This window comes from Cetorhinus maximus, chromosome 18, assembly GCF_964194155.1.
Source record: "Cetorhinus maximus chromosome 18, sCetMax3.hap1.1, whole genome shotgun sequence".
Taxonomy (NCBI): Eukaryota; Metazoa; Chordata; class Chondrichthyes; order Lamniformes; family Cetorhinidae; genus Cetorhinus; species Cetorhinus maximus.
Window position 1 is genome coordinate 96,492,011 of NC_135896.1, and position 24,346 is coordinate 96,516,356.

The following is a 24,346-nucleotide window of genomic DNA, read 5'->3' on the forward strand; positions in this document are numbered from 1 at the left end:
GCATTCCCTCACATTTTTCTGGGTTAAATTCCATTTGTCGCTGCTCTGCCAACCTGACCAGTCCATTGATATCCTCCTGCAGTTTATGGCTAACCTCTTCACTATTTACCACCCTACCAATTTTCACGTCATCCGCGAACTTCTTGATCATACCCCACTACATTTAAGTCCAAATCATTTATCAACAGCAAGGGCCCCAGCACCGAGCCCTGTGGAACACCACTGGAAACAGATTTCCAGTCACAGAAACATCCCTCTAGCATTGCCCTCTGCTTCCTGCCTCTCAGACAGTTTTGGCTCCAACGTGCCACTTTGTCTTGGATCCCATGCTAAAGCCCACGTCAAATGCATCACCCTCATCAACACTCCTGGTTATCTCCTCAAAAAATACAATCAAATTTGTCAAACACGACCTTCCCTTAACAAATCCATGCTGACTATCCCTGATTGATCAGTGTCTCTCCAAGTGCAGATATATTCTGTCCCTCTGAATTCTTTCTAGTAACTTCCCTACCACCGAGGTTAGACTGACTGGCCTGTAATTTCCTGGTCTATTCCTTCCTCCCTTTTTCAACAATGGGATAACGTTAGCAATCCTCCAGTCATCTGGCACCTCACCTGTGGCCAGAGAGGATCTGGTTGAGTTCTTTCCCTTCTTTTCTGTCTGTTGGAGGATACTGACTTAGGGCAAAATTTAATACCCACCCCCTGCCCCGGCAGTGTGTTTGGAGGTGGGGTGTATTTTTATCAGGCGGTGGGGGACCACATCACCTTCCCATCCCCACCCGATTAAGTCTGGGGCGGCAAGGCTTGTGGACGACCTTCCTGCCCTGACGCTAATTTATGCCCTTAAGTGGGCAATTAATGCCAATTAAGTGTCTGATCTGCTTCTAAATCTCCAATTCACAAGCAGCTGTGGGCCAGTGCGGTCAAAGTAGCCACCAGAATGGCGAAAATGACCTCTGATTTCAATGCCAGTTTTTTGCACTCTCATAGCATCTTGTAGGCCTCTACTTTCCGGCACATATAAAGGGAAGTTCAAGTTCTGTACAGCCACAGTGGGAAGCTCTGCACGCAGGGAGTGAATTCTGGGGAAACTGGGGCCGGCCTGGGCCTGTCTGGGGCTCTAGAGCGTCAAAGTTCTTGGTTTAAAGAGACACAGTAATGATATCTGTCTGCCTTGAAGACTGGCTTCCAGGACTCGCAGGAGCAGTGAGACAACAGATACCAGAAATCAGGTCAGGTCAGGTGTGAGATCAGGTCAAACCTTTCTAAACGTTCTATCCTAGTCGCTGCAACCTCTCCAGTCTGGAACTCCGAAATCCAGAAACACCAGTTGTCCGGAATTTTTTCCAGCAAGCCCCGCAACTCACTGACTCGCCACTTGGGGCGCTGCAACCAATAGTTCAACTGTACCCTCGGGTTTTCCTGCGCAATGGTCGGACTCCGATGCTAAGTAACTAAGGGGCGTTTATGTAGGAAGTATTTTGAAGGGCAAGGAAACACTATGGCTGACCAACAGTCTCCTTTATCCTAACATCCAATACCGGCTTTGCGCTCTGTTTGGTATCTCCTTTTGATTGAGCTTTTTGGGTTAACTCAAGTTTCATTTCCACTAGGAATCTTTTGTTAACAAAATAAGAACCTTGGGCCAGTTTGTGGCCTGGCACATTTTGCTTAATATAACAGTTCAATGAGGTGAGGAGAGTTTTTTTTAATGCAGTGAGTTATTTTCCACTCAGTGATAAAAACAAAAAAACTACTGCGGATGCTGGAAATCCAAAACAAAAACAGAATTACCTGGAAAAACTCAGCAGGTCTGGCAGCATCGGTGGAGAAGAAAAGAGTCGACGTTTCGAGTCCTCACGACCCTTCAATGATCATTGCTGATCATCCAACTGAATAGCCTGCTCCCGCTTTCTCCCCATATCCTTTGATCTCTTTCACCCCAAGAGCTATATCTAACTCCTTCTTGAAAACGTACAATGTTTTGGCCTCAACTACTTTCTGTGGTAGCGAATTCCACAGGAACATGGAGGTTAACAGTGTTTAGATAAATAAAACTATTTTAGTTAGTCCTTTATAATGTTTTGTCACTGTTTTATGTCTCAGGTACATGTTAACATCTTGTGGTCAGGAATTTTAATGTCATTTTATAATCCAGAAAATTTCAAAATCTAGAGATGCCTCGGTCCCAAGCACTCTGGACTGGAGAGGTTCCAGTGTATCTCGACAATGCCTGGGATAGTGTAGATGCACACAGTGACAACACGACCAGAAATTTAGCATTTCTCATATCATGTAGCATAAATTTAGCTACATAATATTTCTGGGCAACAGTCCATGAAAATTATTGGCCGGAAATTTCCAGCTCCTCACGTCGGTGGGACCTTCTGGTCTTGTCGTCGTGAACAGAGATTTCAATGGCTCACTGGTCCTGCTGGGGGGGAGCCCGCCGTGGGGTGGTGGGCTTGGGGGTGGGCTTGAGGGTGGTGCTGAGAAATTCCAGCCATTGTTTTTAAAGGTGAGGTTTTTGTAACATTAATAGTTAATTCTCCAATTAATCCACCGTGGATATTGCACACTTCCCGTTGTACTCCAGTGAATCACACCAGGTGTGCCTGGCATGAAACTCAGAAATGTAGAATCTTTAATTGAAAATAATCCCTTTGTCCATCAGAATGAAGTTATATTGCTGCTTTCAGGTGAGAGACTAGCAGTGGCTTGGCATGATGTCAGTCAGCTAACGTTCGAAATATGGCTCGGACATTGTAACAACATTCACAGTGGCATAGTTGGTCGAATATACGTGAAAGTCTAAAACAAAAACAGAAACAGAAATACCTGGAAAAACTCAGCAGGTCTGGCAGCATCGGTGGAGAAGAGTACAGTTGACGTTTCGAGTCCTCATGACCCTTCAACAGAACTGGTCTGTTCAGAACATCAGTTCTGTTGAAGGGTCATGAGGACTCGAAACGTCAACTGTGCTCTTCTCCGCCGATGCTGCCAGACCTGCTGAGTTTTTCCAGGTATTTCTGCTTCTGTTTTTGTTTTGGATTTCCAGCATCCGCAGTTTTTTGTTTTTATATCCGTGAAAGTCTGACAGCAACAATTTCACTTCGCGACTGCAATTGTAGCTAGTCGCACGGACCATTGGTGATTTCATAGATACGTAAGCACCAATAGATTGTTTCATGCAATTGACAACAGATTCTGGTTTTACATGGAAACCGCAGTACATAAATCCCACGCTTGCATCATTTACCTTTATCTGCTTGTTAGGAATAAAGGGAAAATAGACAATTCAAGAAGCAAGGTAAACAACACTGGAGAGGTTGGCATATAAATTGACCTTGGAAGCCTAAAAAAAAATCGCTCCAAAAACAGGTCAACTTATATGCTGAGTATAAAAGTGAACCGCTAGCGTCGATGCAGGTGATCACCATGTTTGTCATTGGCCACACGGGGTCTGCTGTGTGTGGGCGTATCTTAAACTACCTTGCATCTCCGCAACACAGCCTATCTCGCCTGCTTCCTGCCGTGCACCCAGTTATAAGGTAAGTAAAATATCCATTTGCGGGGTGAAAACCTGAGGCTGACGACTAATGCGAGGGCAGCATGTCGTGGTGGGGTTGAAAAGGGGGCTTCGATCTATACACTGCGTATATGCAAAAACATGACTTTTAGGGCAAAAAAAGAAGAGATTACCTTATACACCAGGTCGACTTATACGCCACGATCTACGGTAATTGTAAATTTTGATTTAAGGGATGTGATAGTTTTAAAGAAGGAAACTGGCAAAAAATGAGATACGAGTTTCGAGGGAAACTGATACATTTAGAATTTATGTTTTCTTTTAAAGTCTGGGATAAGGAGGTGAGAATTTTACTTCAATCCAGGAATGGGATAAATATATGAACCAGTCTACAATTTGTACTGGAAACTAGTTGTTGTAAGTTTAGTCAGGGTGATTTCTCCCTTCCCACAAATTTTAATTCCCAAATTTTGCCAGAATATAAAATCCAGAATGCTACATATCTAGCTTAAGCACCTGGCACAAAGAATAATTTATAGCGCAGTCCTGGCTTAAATTTTGACACTCCAAGCAAATAAATCATTGATGGTAATTTTCTCTGTTGTTGCTGATGTGCTGCAACCTCAGCACTTAAAAGGATAACATTTTATCATTGCAACATCAACACAAGAAGTTATTTTATGCAAGTTTCATTTAGGTCAAAATAAAAGGCAACAAAAACTGCGCTACAATTTAAACAAGTATATTTTTCATCAAGAAAACAAGCTTCCCAAAAATGACTTCCCAATGCCCCCCCCAACCAATCTCCCTACTACCACCACTATCCCCCTGCCCCCACCCCCCCACTGCCCCCACCCCCTCCACACCCCAGGCAGATGAATTGCTTGCTTTGGAACAATAAATCTTATTCTGCCCTGTCCTATACAATTTTCCAGTTGGCAGGCAAAAGTGCTGTGTGTAAGCATTTACCAAATAAACCTCCTGTACAAATTGCGGCCACCACACACAGCAAAGTGACCCGAGGGAAGAGCTGGCTGTGATTTCAGCCAAACAGTTAGCAGAGCATGAACCCAAGAAACAAAAACATTATAAAGATTATCCACCAAAATCAACTGATCATCAGTCCTAGGAGTGCCTTATTACAAGAATGTTTTATCTATCTTTGTAGTAGTTCTGACTGCTGGTTCTGTAGTGGCTATAATACTTTATAAACTCACAATCTTGTACCTCGATGTTCTCAAATTAATGAACTGATCTGTAGCGACTATACCCACCAGATTCCTGGTCAGATGGTTCAATATTGTAACCGTAGCCAATTAAAGTGCGGATTGCTTCACGTAAACTGTCTCTGTTTGACTTTTTGGTTCGCTCATCAAGGAGGCTATATGGCACAAGTCGAGGGTTCCTTTTGTTCTTGATATCCTAGAGGAAGTGACAGGCAATATTATCACTTAGGCTTTGCATAAATATCTTCGTTTATTTGTATTCTAATTTTTTCAGGATAATCCACAGATTCCAATTGAAAATGCAAACACCATAGACGGTTTGCTACATGCCCAATGACTGATCTTCAAACTTACTCAAGCCTCCTGATTAAAAACTCCTCCGACCAGCGACTGGTATCAAAAATGCATTTTACAGCACAACGGGAGGCCAGTGAGCCCACCAGGCCTGCGCTTGGCTCTCCAGAAGAGCAATCATTTAGCTTCCCTGCCTGTCCTTCTTTCAGATACCCTTTCAAATATTTACCCTCTTCCCTTTTAAAAGCTGCCGTGGCTCCTGCTTGCATCATTGTTTCTAGTCGGACGGTCCAGCTCCCAATAACCCTCCACAAAGCCAATTCTTCTATTCTCTCGTCTTATCACAGGGGTTCACCTACTCAAATTCTAAGCAGCTGACGGGGCTAATTGAAACATCTTGTTAGAGTAAGAGGCTTGTAGCAAACCTTGTATATAATGAGCCTCCACTGTATTACACTAACATACACTAAATACACAATGATGTCACATGCACACAACACAGGGCACACAAAAATATTGTAGTGATGTTAAAATAGTGCTGAGAATTTAAGGTCAAAGCAGAGGACGTTGTGCGTACGTTACAAGTTCCACTCCCCACACCCTTCCTCTGCTTCGTTTGGTCTTGGTTTCTGTGCTCTGCGATTCCCTGCAATGACCAGGCACATTTCAACAAGACAATAATCCTATTGCAGTGAGGTGAAATTATTGTGTGCCTGGCAGAGTGCTTTTTCAGCAGGATTTGATGTTAGGCAGCTACGCAACATACCACTTCGGTTATTATGCTCCATAATTACCTGTTGGATGCCATAGGTCCATCCTTGCTTGATTCTGTCTTTAGCCCAGACGTTGTGTGCATTTTCTGCCAGCTTGTCAACCAGAACATCTTGGGCAGCGAGTAGTTTGACATCTGAAAGGTCCAGCGGAGCGGGCTTATAGCCGTTTGACATCATGTAACTAAAACCCAATAAAAGTTGGCAGAGGTAAAAATTACAAGTAAATTTGATTAAACCGCAAAACAAAATATTTCATACAGTGGGACAAAACAAGCAATGTTTATTACATTTGCCTCCAATAAAAGAAAGTTGAATGGCTTTTTTAAAAAAAAATCAGATGTTCTGTACAAAATGCAAACAGATTCATGATTGAAAGGGCGATTAGTCTCTCCTTTGGCTGAAAGGGCTAAACCTAGAAAGTCTAGCAAAAGTAGTTATTGTTTAAAATAATTCCCCACTGTTTAATTTTTTTTTCTCAAAAATGACAAAACAAATATCTTGGTCATTTCTTTTCCAAAAAAAAAGACACCACGGGCTACCCTGGCATCCATGCCTTCAGGCCATTCCAGAGATGTGAGTGACAAGGAGGAGCCAAATGGCCAGAGCTGGGCATTGATCACAGTGTGAGCCGTGACTTCTGATCAGCTGATCAACCTCTATCCAAACTGTAATATTAGGGTGTTCAGGACTGAATGGGTTAGTATGGGACTGGGTAACAGTGCCACCCACATGAAGATATAAAGGAAGTCACATGACTAGTAGTCATCTGGTCATAGCCTGAGCGGAGATAGCTCATGGCTTGGACTGAAGAAACTTACTGTCTTGTGTATCGGTACATAGTTAGGTTCTGCAATAAATAGTTACTGTTCAGACTCTCTGCCTTTGAGCCTCTTCCATAGAGAGCCACAAAAACATACAACACAAACTAGAAAACAATGCATCTGTAGCTGATAAATCTTTTTTTTTTGACTGAACCAGGCATTGTAGAAGAAGCTGTCCAAGAAAGTGTTAACTTTAGGCTGCCTTACACATCAATAATCACAGACCTCTTCCCAGTTCAATATTCTAATAACTTTTCAGAACGAGCTCTTTAGAATTTGACCTTTCCACTCTGTTGAATTTTATGAAATGTCTGGAGGCTCCGGGGTGCAGTGGGTGGGGTGGGGTGGGGGTGTTGGGGGGTGGGGGTTGCAGGGAGTGGGGTGAGTGTGGTTGGGGGGGGGGTGGTGGGGTGGGATGGGGTGGGGTGTGGGAGGTGGGGGGGTGTCACATACACAAGAGTGACACACCCATGTTCGTTTTTATCCAGTGTAGCTGACCCTATACTAAGTTTGCAAGGATGGGTTACTTGCATGGGGAGTTTGGGAGCACTATGTCTGCCTGGACACTTCTGCGGCACTTGCCCTGAAATACCTTTGGAAAAGAGAGCAGCCCATAGTCATTGCACCTGAGGCGCCCGAGATCTATTAGGCTGAAGAAAAAGCCTAAAAAAAAACCTCTGAAAAACTATTGTGCCTTCACGAGACTAAGGTGGACCTATAGCAGTATAGGATATTGTGGAAGCCAATTGTCAGCTGTTCTACATTGCAGTGAGATCTGCTGAGGGTGAAAGCGATGGAATGTTGTCGGGAAACCCGCAAACTCCCCCAGACATGTCTCCTTGGTGTAGAGGGGCGGGCAGGAGAGTTGTTCGTGGTCTCCCCACTGGGATTTAGAGGGCATGCAAATGTTGCAAAATCCAGGATCAGCCCAATATTCCTGGTCTCACTGGGCCTAGGTGTTTCAAGGTCAATCCACATTCTGTAGAATTAATGGATGTTGACTGTATACTCTGCAGTAAGGGAGATGGTGGTGCAGTGGTAATGCCACTGGGCTAGTAAGCCAGAGGCCTAGGTTAATCCTCTGAGGTCATGGGTTCAAATCCCACCATGGTGGCTGGTGAAATTTAAATTCAACTAAAAAAAATCTGTAATTGAAAGTTAGTCTCAGTAGTGGTGACCATGAAACAATTGCTGTAAAAACCCATCTGATTCACTCATGCCCTTTAGGAAAGGAAATCTGCCACCCTAACCAAGTCTGGCCCACATGTGACTCCAGACCCATAGTAATGTGGTTGACTCTTAACTGTCCCCTGAAATGACCTCAGTTCAAGGGCAATTTGGGATAGGTAAAAAATGCTGGGTAAAAAAAAACCAGATTGAGAAATGAAGAAACAAACAATCCATCTGATACTTTGGTGAAACTATGGGCAGAATTTTCCATTCGGCACACGCCTGACACGCCAGAACGTAATATGACGCGCGATGATGTCAGGGCACGCGTCCCGACGCATTGTGCTGTCTCGCGATATTTTGATAATTGAAAGACCTATTAAGGCCATTAATGAAATAATTAATTTCAAATTTATGCTGCCCGTCTAACCTAATGGTTGGCGGGCAGGCGAAAAGGCCAAGCGGCCTTTACATTTTTTAGGAAACCTCATCCACGAGCGGGAAGAGGTTTCCTAAAGCTATTACAACTTAAATAAAAACTACCTTTGAAAAATGAAGACATGTCCCATCTCAGTCAGAGAGGACATGTTTCATTAAAGTTTTACTGTATTTGTTTATATTTTTAACAATCGCTTCAATCTCCCTGAGGCAGAAAAAACACTGGACTCCACTCTCCCTTCTTCCCCCACCTGCACAGGTAGCGCTTGCGTTCCACATTGGGCAGGCCTTAATTGGCCCACCCGCGTGAAATCGCAATGTGGAGCCAATTGCGGGCGGCAGTTGGCTCTGCGACCAGCCCCTGCTGCTCCTACTGAGTCTGCCCAACCAATGAAAAGCCTTGGCCAATAAATTACATGTCCAATTTTCTTTCATAATCTGGTATCTGCAATTGCCTACTTATCTCAGCTTCAAGTAACAGAAAATTTCATGGCGATCAAGATTATTTTTTGGAATCTATGTTGCAGTGTTGCGCATCTCCACACAGCAACATTTCGTAAATGAATTCAATTAAATAAAATTATCAGATGAACCCCTAAAAGAGAACATCGGTGTGAGAGCAAACTCAAGCACAGCAATGGCCTTCCCTTGCTGCCACTTTTTCATATTCCTATCAATCTCTTCCGATGCAAACATCTTTTAATTTGTTGACGTTTAATGAGCAAACATGAAAATGGTTAACACCTTCCGATCTGATGAGGAATCCTCTCTGATCCTGAAGACAAGAGTGATTCAGAACTAATTTTAACCCAGAAGGAAGAAAACAGTTCAGACCAGTATTCTTATTTCCTAGTTTTACTGGTGTTCCAGTTTAAGGTGTATAAGACCAGTTCAGAACAGTATCCTTATTTCCCAATTTTACTGGTGTTCCAGTTTAAGGTATACAAGACCAGTTCAGAACAGTATCCTTATTTCCCAGTTTTGCTGGTGTTCCAGTTTAAGGTATACAAGACCAGTTCGGACCAGTATTCTGATTTCCCAGTTTCTACTGCTTTTTTCCTTCTGGGAATTTAATATTCCACCTTTTGAGTATATTCAAAACAGAGCTCAATAGGTTTCTAGGCGTTAAAGATATCAAAGGATGTGGCGATAGTGCAGGAAAATGCTGCTGAGATAAGTTAGTCATGATCTAGTTGAATGGCGGAGCAGGCTCGAGGGGCCGAATAGCCCACTCCAACTCCTATTCTCTTTTAATATCCCAGCCACCACTCCCCTATTACCTGTTGAATTTGTTCATCTATTTTTGTTACTACATGATTGTCACATATTTCCACATTTTTAACCTGATTACTTGGTCTAGATATTAATTTTTTGATGTAAGTCACAATGAAAATCAGCCTTTGGACTGCAAAATTGTTCTTTGAATAAAATACCATTATTTTTTTTTAAAAATCCAGTTGGACCAATAAATAGTGCTATGTACATTATTTTGAAAAGTTAACAAAATGATCACTAAATAAATAACACAATGGAGACTGAGAGCTGCTAGATATGATATAAAAGAGCTATCTGATATCTCTATGAACAGGAAACCTCGGCAACAAAGTGCAACACAGCGGGATCTGGGTGTTTTTGTGCAAGGAACACAAAAAGTTAGCATTCAGGTGCATCAAGTAATTAAGAAGTCAAATGGAATTTTGGCCTGTAAAGCTGGGGGGCTGGAGTTTAAAACAGGGAAGTCTTGTTACAACTGTACAGTGTGTTGGTGAGGCTGCATCTGGAGTACTGTGTACAGCTTTGGTCCCCACATTTAAGAAAGGATATACTGGCAGTTCAAAAGAGATTCACTAGGCTGATTCCTGGGATGAAGGGGTGGACTTATCAAGAACAGCTAAACAGGTTAGGCCTTTAATCAGCAGAGTTTAGAAGAATGAGGGATAATCTTCTTGAAATGTACAAGATTCTGAGGGGGCTTGACTGGGTAGATGCTGAGAAGATGTTTCCACTAGTGGGGGAACCTCGAACTAGGGGACATGGTTACAGAATAAGGGGGTCACTCATTTAAAACTGAGATGCGAAGGCATTTCTTCTCTCAGAGGGTAGTGAATGTCTGGAATTCTCTACCCCAGAGAGTTGTGGAGACTAAGATCACTGAAAGTGTTTAAAGGGAAGGTAGGTAGATTTTTGAAATATTGAGGAATTGAGGGCTATGAGGAGCTGGCACGAAAGAGAAGTTGAGGCCTGGGGCAAATCAGCCATGATCTTACTGAATGGCAGGGCAGACTTGAGGGGCCGAATGGCCTACTCCTGCTCCTATTTCTTATGTTTTTATGTTCTACAACATTTTCACAACTGTAAAATACTTACTTTTTGGGGAGTTTCATTCTTTGTAAGTCTTCTTCAGCTTTTGGCTTAATGTGAACAACGTGACAGCCAAAAGCCAGTAAGGTCCTGTAAAGACATTTCAATCAACCCCTTAAATTCATCAACCACAAAATGGAAATACAGAGCAAAGTGACATAATGAAATATTTACACACTGAACAAGGTTTTGGAACCTACTTTAAAGTTTCAAGGGACATTTGTAAATTGTAGTTTCTCTCTTGTTCTGGTAGTTTATCAAAATTCACCAAACAAGGGTGCTGTCTCTTGTTGTCATCTCGTACCTGAAGAGGGAACATAGGCAGTTAGGCAAAGAGAACACAGTGGGCTGGAATATACCCCCGGAGGGTTTGAAGGCAGGTGGTCAGGTAAAATCCAACGGGTGCTAGCCTACCCACCCACCTCTGCCCCCACCGCAGCTAAATGGGGGACGGAGGAGCCACTGGGTGACTTGCCCACCCTTCGGCCTATTGAAGCCCTTAAGTGGCCACTTAATGGCCTTGTCCCACTGCCATGTGAAAAATACCCGCAGCAGCGGGAGGCCCATGCCAATCAGGAAGATGTGTGGGCTGGTGTTGGGCAAGTTGAGGGTGGTTCTTCCTTTGCAGCCCTCCCTGGGCCCATCAGAGATCCTCCCACCACAAGATTATCCCCCACTTTAACCCTCCCCCGGCCTCTTGAACCTGACCCCCACCCCCCCAACTCCTTCACTTGCCAACCTGGCTTTGGCGAGGCCCCTGCCTAATTGGGCTCCTCGACATGGTGGGACTACCTGTGTTCCCAGCAGTGGCCACTGCTCCTGGCTACCCATCCGATCGGTGCAGCAGCTCTCTAAGGCAGGCTTCCTCTCAGGAGAGGGGCAGGAAGTCCCACCCTCTAACCACAATGCTAACTGCAACGCAGTTCCCAGCATTAAATGGCTATGGGGCAGCCATCAGGATCGTGCACGGGCTCCTCCCTGACTTTTTAGCCTGCAGGTGGGGATTAAGGCATCTTGTTACATGCAGCCCAATGGGTCATGACTTGCTGCAGGAGTGAATCTAACAGCATTTGCCTTTAGTTAGACTTGGTCTTGCCCATTAAATCTGAACAGTATTTTGCATCACTAGTTGCAGGGAGTGCAAGCTGTTAACAGAGAGAGGGAAACAGGCCATTGAGCCCTGAGTGAATAGGGCTAGCAGCTGTGCATCTCCTTAACCAATCAGACTTAAGGACTGTGAAATAAGCAATGCAAGGCTGAGAAGGGAGTGTAAATTAGAGTGGGTGAATTCAATATCATTTCAGGCACAGAAAGAGAAATAAAGTGAGGGAAAAACAAGTTTTGTTCTTATTTTAGGATTTTTAACCAGTGTCTCTGCTTAATTGAAAAGTTTTTAAATTTAACTGCCCAGGTCTAAAATTCTGGGAGTCTCTCTCCATTGGTAGCATCTCAGCGACCTAGAACTGGTCCAAGGGGGATGGGCACATTTGCGTGGTCAGGATAGCTCATCGTCAATGTAAGGTGAGGCAGGTCACCAAGGCACCTCCTAGGATGAAGGATACAGGCAAAGAATTATTTATCTCGGAAAGGAGCCATTCTGCATCTTCATGCAATAGTAAGTGACCCCCTCAGGGATTGATCGCCTTAGCCTGACTAAGGTCCTGGAGTCTTTCAAAAGGTCTCAATGGTAATAACAACCAGTCTGAGGCCATTTAAGCTCAGGAACTCCCTCCAAGTCACACACTTGACATACAGAGGGTGGGTGAAAAAGTATCGTTTCATTTCCCTCGATTTGTTTTGCACTATAAAGGAGCTTGCTTATCTTAGCTTTCTATTCTGTCGGAGGAACTACTAAAGCCTTTTCTTTTTCCTTCTTGGATACTGAAGAGTCTGCTGTTTATTTCTAGCATTTTCCATTTTATTACTTTAGGCTGAACTGATTTGACCCTTTTGACAAAGGGTTTGTGTCAACGCTCCAGCTTGTCTGTGTTCCCCTTAATGCTGCCTGACCTGTTCAGTGTTTCCAACATTTTCAGTTGTGGTTTCTGGTTTAAACCTCTCTCTGTCGCACTATATACTTGCCGCAGTTTGCCATGGGTATTACATAACACGGTGTCATCTCCATGAAACATGAAAAAGATTAATTGAAACTATTTGGTGGAAATGGATGAAACCTGTATATGAGAATAAATGGCACCATGAAAGACATGACTCAGCGTGATGTAACTGGAATCAATCTGCAGTTTGTGCATCCGTACAGCCAGCCCTATTTGAAATAGATAACATCATCTAAATTTTCAAATTGTAACCTTTGCCATTTATGAGTCATCAGATTGTTTCCATGTTGCTTATAAATCTTACTCCACAAGCTTCCCTCGAGCATCTGTGCAGCCACACATAATTGGGACATGTTCCAGGTTAAGAGGAATAGGCAAATGTCCATTCCAATATTAAATGTCCACTCTCAGAAGCTACGAACAGAGCAAATCTTGAGTTTACTACAGCACAGAGTACTGTTACAGAATAAAATTCAAGTGTCATGTTGCAACTGGTCTCTGTTACCACGGACGAGAATACAATATGACAACATTATTTAATACCCACCTATTATTAATACAACGTACAGGCAAGTAAACAGTTCTTTGTAATAAAAGAATGCAGTCTGATACCGTGTAGAGTACCTTGTTTGAGTTGCAGCTATAAGCTTGCATCTCACACTGGCCTAAGCAAACTAAATTGATTGTGCACCATTTACTCTGCATTCAAAACGCACAAATGATTTTAAATTAAAACTTTAGACACAGTCGGGTAGAAGTTGGTCTTTGTTGTGCCAGATGTGCACGTTAGAAATTTGGGTACGTGCTGCACACCCACTCCGGGTGGATTCTTGCACTTCCAGCTAGCGACATTCCCTGCCGGGAGAATGGATTCCTAAAGTTACTCCAGCAAGCGACTTTCTTACCTTCCCATAAGTCCAGCCAAGCTCAATTTTGTTCATTGCCCAAAGTTCATGAATGTTTTCAGCCAGTTTACTCTGTACTTTCTCAAGATGTGAAGGTAAAACAATCTGAATAAATGGAATGATTTAACGATCAATTCACAGTGCTAAGCATGAACCACCAGTACATTTTCCACTTTCAGCATGTAATTTGTTCACTCAGCCATTGTCATGTTTGGGGAAATTTATTCTTACTGACATTGCATTGTTTTCAGTGTTTCTCATTTGTGGGAGAAAATTAAAGTGTTGTATGGTATAGTCCAAAAAGTCTAAAGGCGAGTGCCTCTAAAAGCTTGCGCCTTAAGGTCCTCATCAAATGTAAATATTGGGCTTTGGGGTTGTGATTTGAGAATGAGGTAGGTAAGACACAAAATTCGTCTACCCATCTCATTTCCCCAATAGTAAACTGGTCAAGGGTGGCTCCCACACAGCCACAAACTCTATTTTAGTGCAGGTATCCTCTGCACACAGCAGGTAGTTGAGCGATGTTGTGAAGAAACCATATGATCCAGGCAGCCATGCCGTTCTTAAAGACGAAGTCCCTATAAAAGGGAAGTTACAGCAATGCACTGGAGACTGCTGATTAATAGGGTGGAAACTTGTTGATGTGTCAGGGGTCTCGCCTGCCAGCTGGAGAACCAGCCAGACACCCATGTTGCTTCCTTTTGGAAAGGCCCAATGAACCACAAGCCAATCAGGCAGTGGTGAGGACAGCGGTGGGCCCTCCCCTGGAATCAAGACCCCAGGGGCATAATTCTTGCCTACCAAGAGCTGCTGGCCAATCAGAAGCCAGCAGCTCTAGTGCTCAGCAGTACCACTGGGGAGGCTGTGGCTTCTGCTGGAAGGACAGGCACTGGAGTTCCAGGAACACAGAGTGACCCAGGTCACAGGTAAGTAATGTGGTGGTGGTGGGATGGGGATGGGGATGGGTGGGATGGAGGGGGTGATGGGGGGGGATGGAGGGGGTGATGGGGGGGGATGGAGGGGGTGATGGGGGGGTCGGTGGTCTTGCGGTGGGGATTTCCAGGATTGTGGTCGGCAGCAAAGACAAAGACAGTGGAGTGGCTCTCAGCAGCACCCCCTTCCCAATGTCCAGTCCCTTGATTAAAGGCACAGAGTATCATTGAGCAAGGGACCCACGCCCCACAAGGTGAAAAGCTGGCCACAGGCTTTAGCTGTCGTGCACACCTTGTGGCAACAGGCCCACTTGCTGCTGGCTTAATACCAGCAGTGGTGGGATGAGGCCCTTAAGTGATCATTAATTGGCCACTTAGGGCCTCAATTGGCAGTGGGTGGGAAGGACAATCATGGGTCTTCTTGACCAGAACTTAATTCTGGTGGACACAGGAAGAAGGTGGGGTTCGGGTATGCATCAATTAAATGACCTCCCCATCTCAAAGCTCACCGCCAAAGAGAACAGAAGATTCTTCCCATAATCTTTTGCCGTTTAGTGATAAGCAATGTCACACCAGGAGAAGGAGAGGACTTCCAGAAATTGTGATACCTTCCTGGACTCTCAGTCTCCAGGCCAACCCTGCACAGTAAGTTGGAGCAGGTGGTGAGGGATGTGAATGCCCAGGATGTAGCTCCATGAATCTGGCAGGAGTGCCGCAAAAAAATGAATGACCTCACTCAGATGGCCAAGGTGAGTGAATGCCTCCACACATCACATCTCTCACCCACCCTACCACACACCTCAAGGCACAACTTCCCTGTCACTCACCCAGCAATACACCAGCGCACTCAGGACTCATCCCTAACACTACACCCCACATACCAACCAATGCTACCAGCTTCACACCCACCTCTCAGTGCCCCTATAGGACAAGGAAGTCTTGTGGTGCAGTGGTAGCATCCCTGCCACTGGGCCACAAGCTCTGGGTTCAAGTCCCATTTCAGGAGTTGATGGCTGTGGAAGGTGTGTTATAATGCAGCCAAACTGGTTCTTTGCTTTTTAAAATTATTTAGTTGTTCACGGGATGTGGGCATCTCTGCCTAGGCCAGCATTTGTTGCCCATCCTTAATTGCTCTTGAGAAGGTGGTGGTGAGCTGCCTTCTTGAACTGCTGTAGTCCATGTCAACCTGTAAATCCTCTCAATATGCCTATGGCAGGTGGTAAGAGTGGGAGAGTTTCCTGGTCAGAACCATGTGGTAGCTGCAACACAACAGCCTCCCCATGTTAAAAAACTCCACGCGCAGGTTCTTGCCATAAGCGTGTGTCATCTTCGTTTCGAGGGACTACCAGAGAGGGACAGATGGTGGACAGGCTTTGGTGGGGTCAGGTGGTGAGTTACTGGCTGCAAAGCTCCCAGCCTCTGACCTGCTCTTGTAGTCACGATCTTTAAATGGCTGTTAAGTATTATTGTGTTGTTTGAATAATGCTCTTCAATTCATTAGCATTGATATTCTGAGAAGGCTAAAACAAACAGGACCAAGATGATGAAAGTGGGCACAAAGGATTATTTTTAAAAATCGTTAACCAAAAAGGGAAAAATAAAGTCTCTAGAATCTTGTAATTGTTTGGCTCCATCAAACTCTCATCAATAATAATTAGTTCCAAACCAATCTCAGCTCCCATGGTTGAATTTACACATCCTAAACTTCTATTTGTGAACATCCATCAAATCTGGCCCCATGTCCTGTCCCTCTGCTCTTCATAGAGCTAATGCGCTACCTGGCTTTTGTTCGATGGGTCAGTATTTGGCTAAATGAAGGAGAATACCCAGACCAAGCATAGGGTCAGTTTGGAAGGGCTATTCTCACACTCACAATCATCAGGCACATAAGAGACAGTCATTTATTACGGAACAATTTTCATTCGCATTTGATTTTAGTTTCTGAACCACAGGTTAGTAAGTTTTTGTTTAGTTTGGTTGTTAAATCACGCAAAATTGTAATGAATTCATTCATGACGTTATATTTCCGGAGGTATGAATACCTGGCTGGTATCTACAGGCTTGGGGATGAAGGAGGCCTGGGAAAGATGGCTTGTTGTCCCGAGTAAATCTCGAACGCTATTATAATCTCTCTTGTATTCTTTGATTGGCTCCAGTCTCAGCTTCTCCTTTGGTAGCAGTGCTTCATAGCAAGGGGCATATCCCGGGGGAGGTAAGAACCTAAAATCTCCATGGTGACCGCCAATCAAAAAACGTACTCTTGGGAAAAAACGAACAAGGAAAATAAAGATGAGGCACAAACATTCCTTCAAGATTGGCAATGAGAGATTCATATTGGAGTCTGTAAGTGATGGCACGTAGAATTTAGAGGGCCAAAACTTCTCTTCTCCCATCTCTCCATCCCCCTGAGGCACTAGACCTGTGAGTGTACTAGAGGTGGACTACACTACTGTGCATGCAGGACACTAACTTTTACTGGACTAAGGTATTTGCATGGACTGGGTGCCCTCCCAGCACAGGTCTGTGCTCAGTAGAACCTGACACTGGGAACAGAACACAGGCACGAGAGGCCTGTAGCTGTGTTTCAGGACACAGCATTGCCCTGAGATCGGGCTTTGACCAATCAGGGTCAAGCTGTCTGGCTTAAAATTCAAACATCGCTCGGCAGTTAACTGTCAGTCAGTGGTGCACTCTGCATGGCAACACCACTTGCCAACCAATCAGCACTCTCTTCACATACAGTATAAATTGTTGTTTTCCCCCCTTGTATTGGTATTCTTGCGAGTGCCCTGATGAGTGCAAGACGAAAAGCTTAGACATGTCTCCTTTTTCCAAACAACTATTAAAATACGATTGTGGCTTCCAGCAGCGGTGGATGCAGAGTTAACCCTGACTTCCCGGCTGGTGGACGTGGTCACTGCCACCCGGTAAAATCTCAGCCTTTGTATATTTTCTGGTCATATGCTATACACAAATTATTTGTTTAAAACCGTTTTGGTGTATATGCCCCATTTCAGAGGACAGACACATGACCAATACTGTTAAAATGGGAGGGAACTCTGTGCCCCCTGACACATTTGTCTTTCGCCCCCTGCCCCTGCAGCATGGCAAGTGTGTCGGATGCACTACGAGTGTTGCAGGTACCCACCACTTCAATGATACTGAGGGAAACTCTCTTGATGCTGGTCACCCTGCCTGGGCCAGTGGTGGAGGTCCTCATACATGTAGCGGAATCGCTTTGCCCCGCAGATTTTACCCATAGTTGTACTTTCAAAATCAAAGCAGATATTCCACACCCTGACATGACAAGAGAAGATAAACTTACTTGGCACCTGCAGAAAAGCTGACTACAGGGAAGAATAGGCCATCAGTGTTGAAGCTCTCAAACATCCCTTGCACTGGTTGTCCATTAATGCGGAAGGATATACTAGGAACACCTAAATCCAGGCAACAGCTAACGACATCGTCGGAGTTCAGTGCGTGCTGATTAGATGATGTTACAGCTCTGGCCACTCGACCTATAACGGAGGGAAATGCGCAACGCCAATGTTGATTTTGGAACATTAAGACCATCATCAAAATGTTTTATTTGGTCTGTTAGGATCATTTTACTTCCACAGGAGATAGGACGCAAGGAACAAGATCAAGGAAGTCTATCAGCAGCTCTTCTATTGTGAACATATTTCTTTTTTTATTTATGCACAAACAAGTATTACTTTAAGAAACTAAGCCCAATTCTTTACACCAATTATGATACAGTCCTGCAAGGTCGCTGTCCAGTGAAACCAGCCAAAAGAAACCGACTGTTTAAAACATAAAACATACATTTTTTGTGTTTGTACTTTTTTTTTTGTATCTGGAGGGATTTTGAGTGTCACGGGCACAATGCACCATGATAGCTGCCTGGGTACCTTGCCCAAACTTACATGGCCCTGATCCTATGATTGGAGGGCAATTGATATGAATGGAGTGGTAGTCCTTCTTATTCAGAAACGCTGTTGGCTGGTGCCCTGATGGCAACATGTGTGAAGTCAGTGATGTCCTAGATGTGTCAGAAGCCAACCCCTGCTGCAAATCATGAGCTTCCTTCTATTGATGTTTGAGGTCAATGGGGAAAGTGATGTATTGGTTTGCCCTGGTGAACACAACATTGGTGTCCTGCTTAATGCAGTCATGTACTGCAGACCGCGAAATGGAGCTAAATGTCACCTTTAGCAAGGAGCCAGAGGAAAAGATGGTAAGGGCTGTAGAGAAACACTGGCACGGCCAGTGTTGCAGAAGAGCAGCCTCCATTGCACTGCCCTTCAGATAGATCCCAAGAAGCGACTATTGGTTTGTTCACCCTGTGTGCTGATATCATCTTGTGTGAGTATCTCCTCTTTCCTGCTATATTTTAACAGGCGGGGAAGAAGCAATCTGGAAGCTGGAAACTCTCCTGGATCCAATTAGGTGTAGGTGAGCCCCACTTCAAATACTGCTTTAGTGGCTTTGAGAGTCCAATCCTGTTATGTTTTACTGACTGCTGACTGGATTTTCGAATGATCTCATTGGGTCCCATTGGCATGAATTCATGAGGCCCTTCTTTTCCATGGATGGGCTCATTAGCCCTGACTCTCCCTCCTCTCCCCACCTGCACAGGAAGCACTCAGCGCTTCTGGGTACACATCATGCTGGGCGGGCCTTAACTGGCGCCTGCTCCTGGGGGAGAAAATTCTCCCCTATGAAATATATGGTATTTAAAGATAATCACTTCACTTACACAGATAGTGACTATTCTAAGAGAAATAAGTATTCAACACTGTTTTCCCTTAATAATGAGTGTTTTCTATAGTCAATCAAAGATGATTATAGCATATCTATTATACTTTAACTTTACATACAATATCTAAGTCCGCCTTAATTAATAATTGGATATTCAAACAAATATTGATTTGAAGAAGATTGTGCTCACAATCCAGTATTATTCCTTTAGAGTATCTTTTGTCTCAACTGTTAAGGGGAGTTTGTGGTAAACTCAACCCTTTGTGTCCTATAGATGGCTGACCTGTGTCTCTGTTTCTGTGTGTTGGCTTTTTTAAGACCTGGACTTTGTCTCTGTGGCTCATTGAAACAGGCTGGCATTGTCCACTGTGTACCACAAGAATAATTATTTAAATAAGTCTCATTACTCTTTGTTTTACCTGTCTTTATGTGACTCTTTGAGGGCCATTTTGTCTTTTACCATCTAATTTCGGTCACAGGTGTTTGGCTGTTTTCCAACAGTAAGGCAGTCAAGGTTCTTATTAACTCCTGCGCTTCTGTGTAGCGTTTTCCACTAGCTTCTTGGCACTAGTTCAAATGCTGCATAGTGTTTTTTATTTTCTCAACTTCCACTAATTTAATTAATGTCTTAATTTCTTCATTAAACGGGTCACACTTAGGCAGAACCTTTAGCTTCAGCAAGTGTATAAAATTGGTGGGATTGGATTGACTGTCCCTCATCTGTCTCGCCAAAACTCCCTTTCCGTAGAAGTCCTTGCCTTTTGTTGAACATTTAATTTTCATCTGACACTGATCCAGTTGTGCCCAGCTCTGGCTGGCACTGAGGGCAAAGAGGCAACTTCCGTTCTCCAACACAAACACAGTGGTTCAAAGATTTCCCGGGTCACAATCATGGCAGAACTAGAATCCAGCCTGCTCGACTCCAACTGGAGGTCCCGTCCCGTGTTCTAGGAATTTGCGTGGCCAAGAGGGATGCACCACCCTGGCAATGATGCCTCAGTGCCAACAGGATGTTGGAGCAGCGCGATGCTTCTCTGATGCTGACAAGGCCCCGTGAGCCTCTTCTGATTTTATCCTCCCAACGGAGCATGCAGGCTTCTTGGAGAAGTTAATCAATGCCCTCTAGGAATGATTAACTCTCCCTACCAATGGTAAAGGGACTTTTTACAGTCTTGAATGGGACCCATGCTACCTCTTAGCTGGCATTAGTTCCACTCGATCCTAAGGAGGGTGCACGGGACCAAGGAAGTCCAGAACCCTCCCCCAAACATGATCCTTTGATGTTGGGGAGGTGGGTGGTAATGACAATACTATGCTTTATTAGAATTTAATGAGTCAACCTAAAGAGGGCAGAATTCCGGCATATGCATGTTCCACCCCAGGTTCCAGCCCCATCCTGAATGGAATGAAGTTTTCTGCCCATTTTGACCCTGAGAATTTGGGAAGCAACGATTTTTATTATGTAATCCGCACATTATTTTTAAAATATAAACTATGCTTCCATGCGTGGAACTTGATTGTTATTAAAAAAGTGTACCTGAAAGATATCAAAGACCTTTCTGCTTATCAAAGCCAAACATGTTAAATCAACTAACAAGCACTCTTCATATCAAAGTGATGAAGGAAATATTTCTTATAAATAATATTAGCATTTGTTTTTAACATAGCCAAGGTGTTTTTTTGCAGTTACAAACCTGACCACAAGTGAAGTCCATCAAATCCATAGGAATACAGGTCGTCTCCCACTCCATTACCTCCCCAGCCTTCCCCACCCCCAGGGTAGGGAGCATATCCCTTCATAGATGCCCAGCCAACACGCAGGTGAATGGGATCTGCAGTCAAAAAGTGATTGACCCGATCAACGACCATCTCATAATACCACTTCTTGTACTGGGCTGATCCTTCACTAGTTCCCAAGAAAATGTTAGGCCTTATGCTGTAAGAAATAAGAATAATCAGTATAAAATGATTGTTGGTATTCTATCTATTTAAAGACCTTTATGAACTGATAGATAAGATGCAAAGATAAATTCTAAATGTTCCCTTCCAATCGTTTTTTTAATAAAAAAGTATATTATCATTAAGCAGCTCACACGTTTTCGGAGTATCGTAAGTCTGATTTAAAACCTTGCCTGTTCAACATGGACAGGCTGGGTGGGTGGATAATACTCCTCTCTGCCATGCGTGCCAAGGAGGCCTTTTATGATTATACCCCAAAAATCTACCATTCTGGGGATGGTGGCAGATGGGGAGCTTGACTGGGATGGTACACCTATCACACTGTAACACAGGTGTCCTAAGGCAAGCTCAGGGAGGACAGAAACCTTCCGTGGAGCAGAAGGTCATGGGAGGAGAGGGTAGGGGAGAGGAAGGAGGATCAGCTCCTTCTCCCCCTTCTGTTGAAAAGTGGCTGGGCCAAAACCATCTTTGACTCAGGATCCATCCTAGAGTTGGGCCCTGGCCTGGGTCAGAATTTAATGTTGTAACTGCCTGTATAATTTTCATTAATTTCATTCTGATCAAAGTTCACAATTGATTATCATCTGAATTCAGCAAAAGTCTGTGGAGGTGAATGGTCCAGATGTGTACAGAAAAACACACCAAAAAAATCAGTTGACCATCATTTGTGCATTAAATTATGAGGACCCTAGATATAGCGACTGGGAAGGATCTATTTCCTTCAGCAGAGAGGTCAATATCCAAAGAACTCAGATTTAAAGTAATCGGTAGAAGGATTAGTGGGGAGTTAAAGGAGTATTTCTTTCTCACAGAGGGCGGTGTGTGTTTGGAACTCACTGCCTGAAAAGGTGGGAGAGGCAGAAACTCTAACTGCGTTTAAAAAATGCACTTGGGTGGACACTTGAGCTGCACCAGTGTACAGGACTACGGACCAAGGGTTGGAACGTGGAATGAGGCTGGATAGCTCGATCCAGCACATGCATGATGGACCGAATGGCCTCCTTCCGCACCTTAAATTTCTACGGTTCTATGACTATCGGTTTTTTTCGGTTAAAGGTGAACTAAAGTGATTTGCATTACCTTGTTACATTGTTAACTAAACGAGTTTGTAGCAGTAAATCACGACGAGGTAGTAGAATATCACAGATCAGATTTTGATTAGCTCGTATGGCAACACCATTGCACACACATAGGGAAGACAGCAGGTCCAGCACCTAGATACAGTCATACACATGTCATGATCTAAACAATATGAGATAATAAAGTTGAATAATGCCTATATTTATCACAGAACTGTTATAGGAAAGAAATGCATAGCTTGGTGTCAGTAGTGGTGCACTACACACTACGAATGTGATCACTCACACATCCAGGTCTTGGGCCTTTAAATGATTTTGAACCATTGCTCCAATTATTTGTCAGTTTTCTGAAGCAGAAAAGAAACATCCTGAGGTTGAGTGTGACCCACCCCACCTGGTGGGAATGGGGCTGGGGGACATGGGGGGTGGGGGGAGCTTTAAAATAGAGTGCACTGCCCTGTTCCCATTGGAATCTCACTCAGCACCTCCCCATAGTTAACTGGTTGAGGTTCCGGTCAGGAGCCCCATGAGTTAGTGCAAATCAAGGGTCTGGTTATCCCAGTGGGACCCTGGTTTACATTTTAACCCGGATTCGAGCAGGGAAGTTGCTGCAAGTTTCCCGCCAGGTGAAGGCGTGTCGGCAGCTGTTGAGAAGGGCGAAGGGGATCTCCGAGGTCCCCCAAGGCCCAAAGGTAGCTGACAGTCAGCCAGCTGTTGTATCCCCCCTGTTTTGGATGGGCAGCTGACAGGCTGCATGTGAGACAAGGGACTTAGAATAAGGTGAGCCTCAAATTTAGGCCTGAAAATACATTTTGCACTGGTCCTACCCTCCCGCCCGCTGTAAACCTACTGGGGTTAAAATTGAATCGCTGCCTCTGTTGTGTTTTTCTTCTCCTTGTGCTCACTAAGTAGATAAACATCAAAGCATCAACCACACATAAGGGATTGGTTAACGCAAAAACACATAGGTTCATTTATTAAGGATTCGAGAAGTTGGCAGCAGTTATTACACAGTTGGAGAGCTTGTACACATATCTGAGTTGGCAGCTTCCTCAGAACTAACTAAGTCTGGTTCACATAATACATTACATCATTTCCCCTTTAGTCATATGTGCAGAAAGCATAACCACACCCACTTAAAGGTGTACCAAAATAACCTCCATAGGGTAAAGTTGGTAGCGAGATTGATCACATCCAGCTATTTATTTTTCCTATTGGCAGATACAAGGGGGCAATCAAATGTCCAACCCTTTCTGCCACAGTGCACCGAGGGGCTGGGAACTGTTGAGAGCCCCTTAGGCTGTACAGCTCACAATGAATGTCCGCATTGAATACTAATTGTATTATAATTGTATTGAAGGACCTCAGTTTGCAACATGATGTATGTTGATAACTCCAATACCATTGTCTGCATTGACCATATTGAAATGACTGCAATATTCATTAATTGTATTGATGCACCTTGTGATCCATGTGTAAAAGTTGAATCTGATTGTACTTTTGTGATGGTGAGTATGAAATGTTTTGGAATGTTCTTCCAGATATTTATGAATAGAGTATATTTTTCAAAAAAAATAACATGTCCAACCCTCCCAAATGAAGAGGAGTTGGGGGGGAGGGGAGGGGTTGGGGGGAGGGGAGGGGTTGAGGGGAGGGGGGGTGGGGGGGAGGGGGGGGGAGGGGAGTGGTGGGGAGGAAGAATCAGAAAGCTATAAAGAAGTGGATGAAGTGAAACTGGGCAGTGCTACTGGGTTAAAAGCTGCCCTTTCACTGCTGGGGATTGGGGATAGGGTTTAAAATGAGCCAAGAGCTGCTGGAGTAGGGTAGCTGTATGAAATGGGATAAGCCCATGGCACAAAACCACACTCAGAGCAGAATTTTCAGGTCGTCGGGTGGGGATGTTTCACTCACAATCCAGATCTGGGCCTTAAATGATTTTGACCCATAGTGAAGTTGCTCCGATTGCTCCCTTGGGAGGGGCCAGGAAACAGTCTGCCACCCGCGATCGGCTCCCTGAGCGCGATTTCACGCTGGC

The 24,346-nt window shown here is 44.2% G+C and overlaps 1 protein-coding gene across 2 annotated transcripts in view; it reads right to left on the reverse strand.

Annotated features, from left to right (window-relative positions):
- LOC144693381 (ryanodine receptor 3-like) overlaps positions 1-24,346 on the reverse strand; it is a 337,370-nt gene that overhangs the window by 204,667 nt on the left and 108,357 nt on the right. For both annotated transcript variants that reach the window (XM_078563242.1, XM_078563241.1), the window contains 9 exons: positions 22,313-22,446; positions 20,968-21,209; positions 17,838-18,030; positions 16,555-16,771; positions 13,581-13,685; positions 10,819-10,922; positions 10,625-10,708; positions 5,850-6,009; positions 4,810-4,957 (listed from right to left, as the gene is read on the reverse strand). In XM_078563242.1, coding sequence (XP_078419368.1) covers positions 4,810-4,957; positions 5,850-6,009; positions 10,625-10,708; positions 10,819-10,922; positions 13,581-13,685; positions 16,555-16,771; positions 17,838-18,030; positions 20,968-21,209; positions 22,313-22,446 — 1,387 coding nt within the window. The remainder of the gene's footprint in view (positions 1-4,809; positions 4,958-5,849; positions 6,010-10,624; positions 10,709-10,818; positions 10,923-13,580; positions 13,686-16,554; positions 16,772-17,837; positions 18,031-20,967; positions 21,210-22,312; positions 22,447-24,346) is intronic.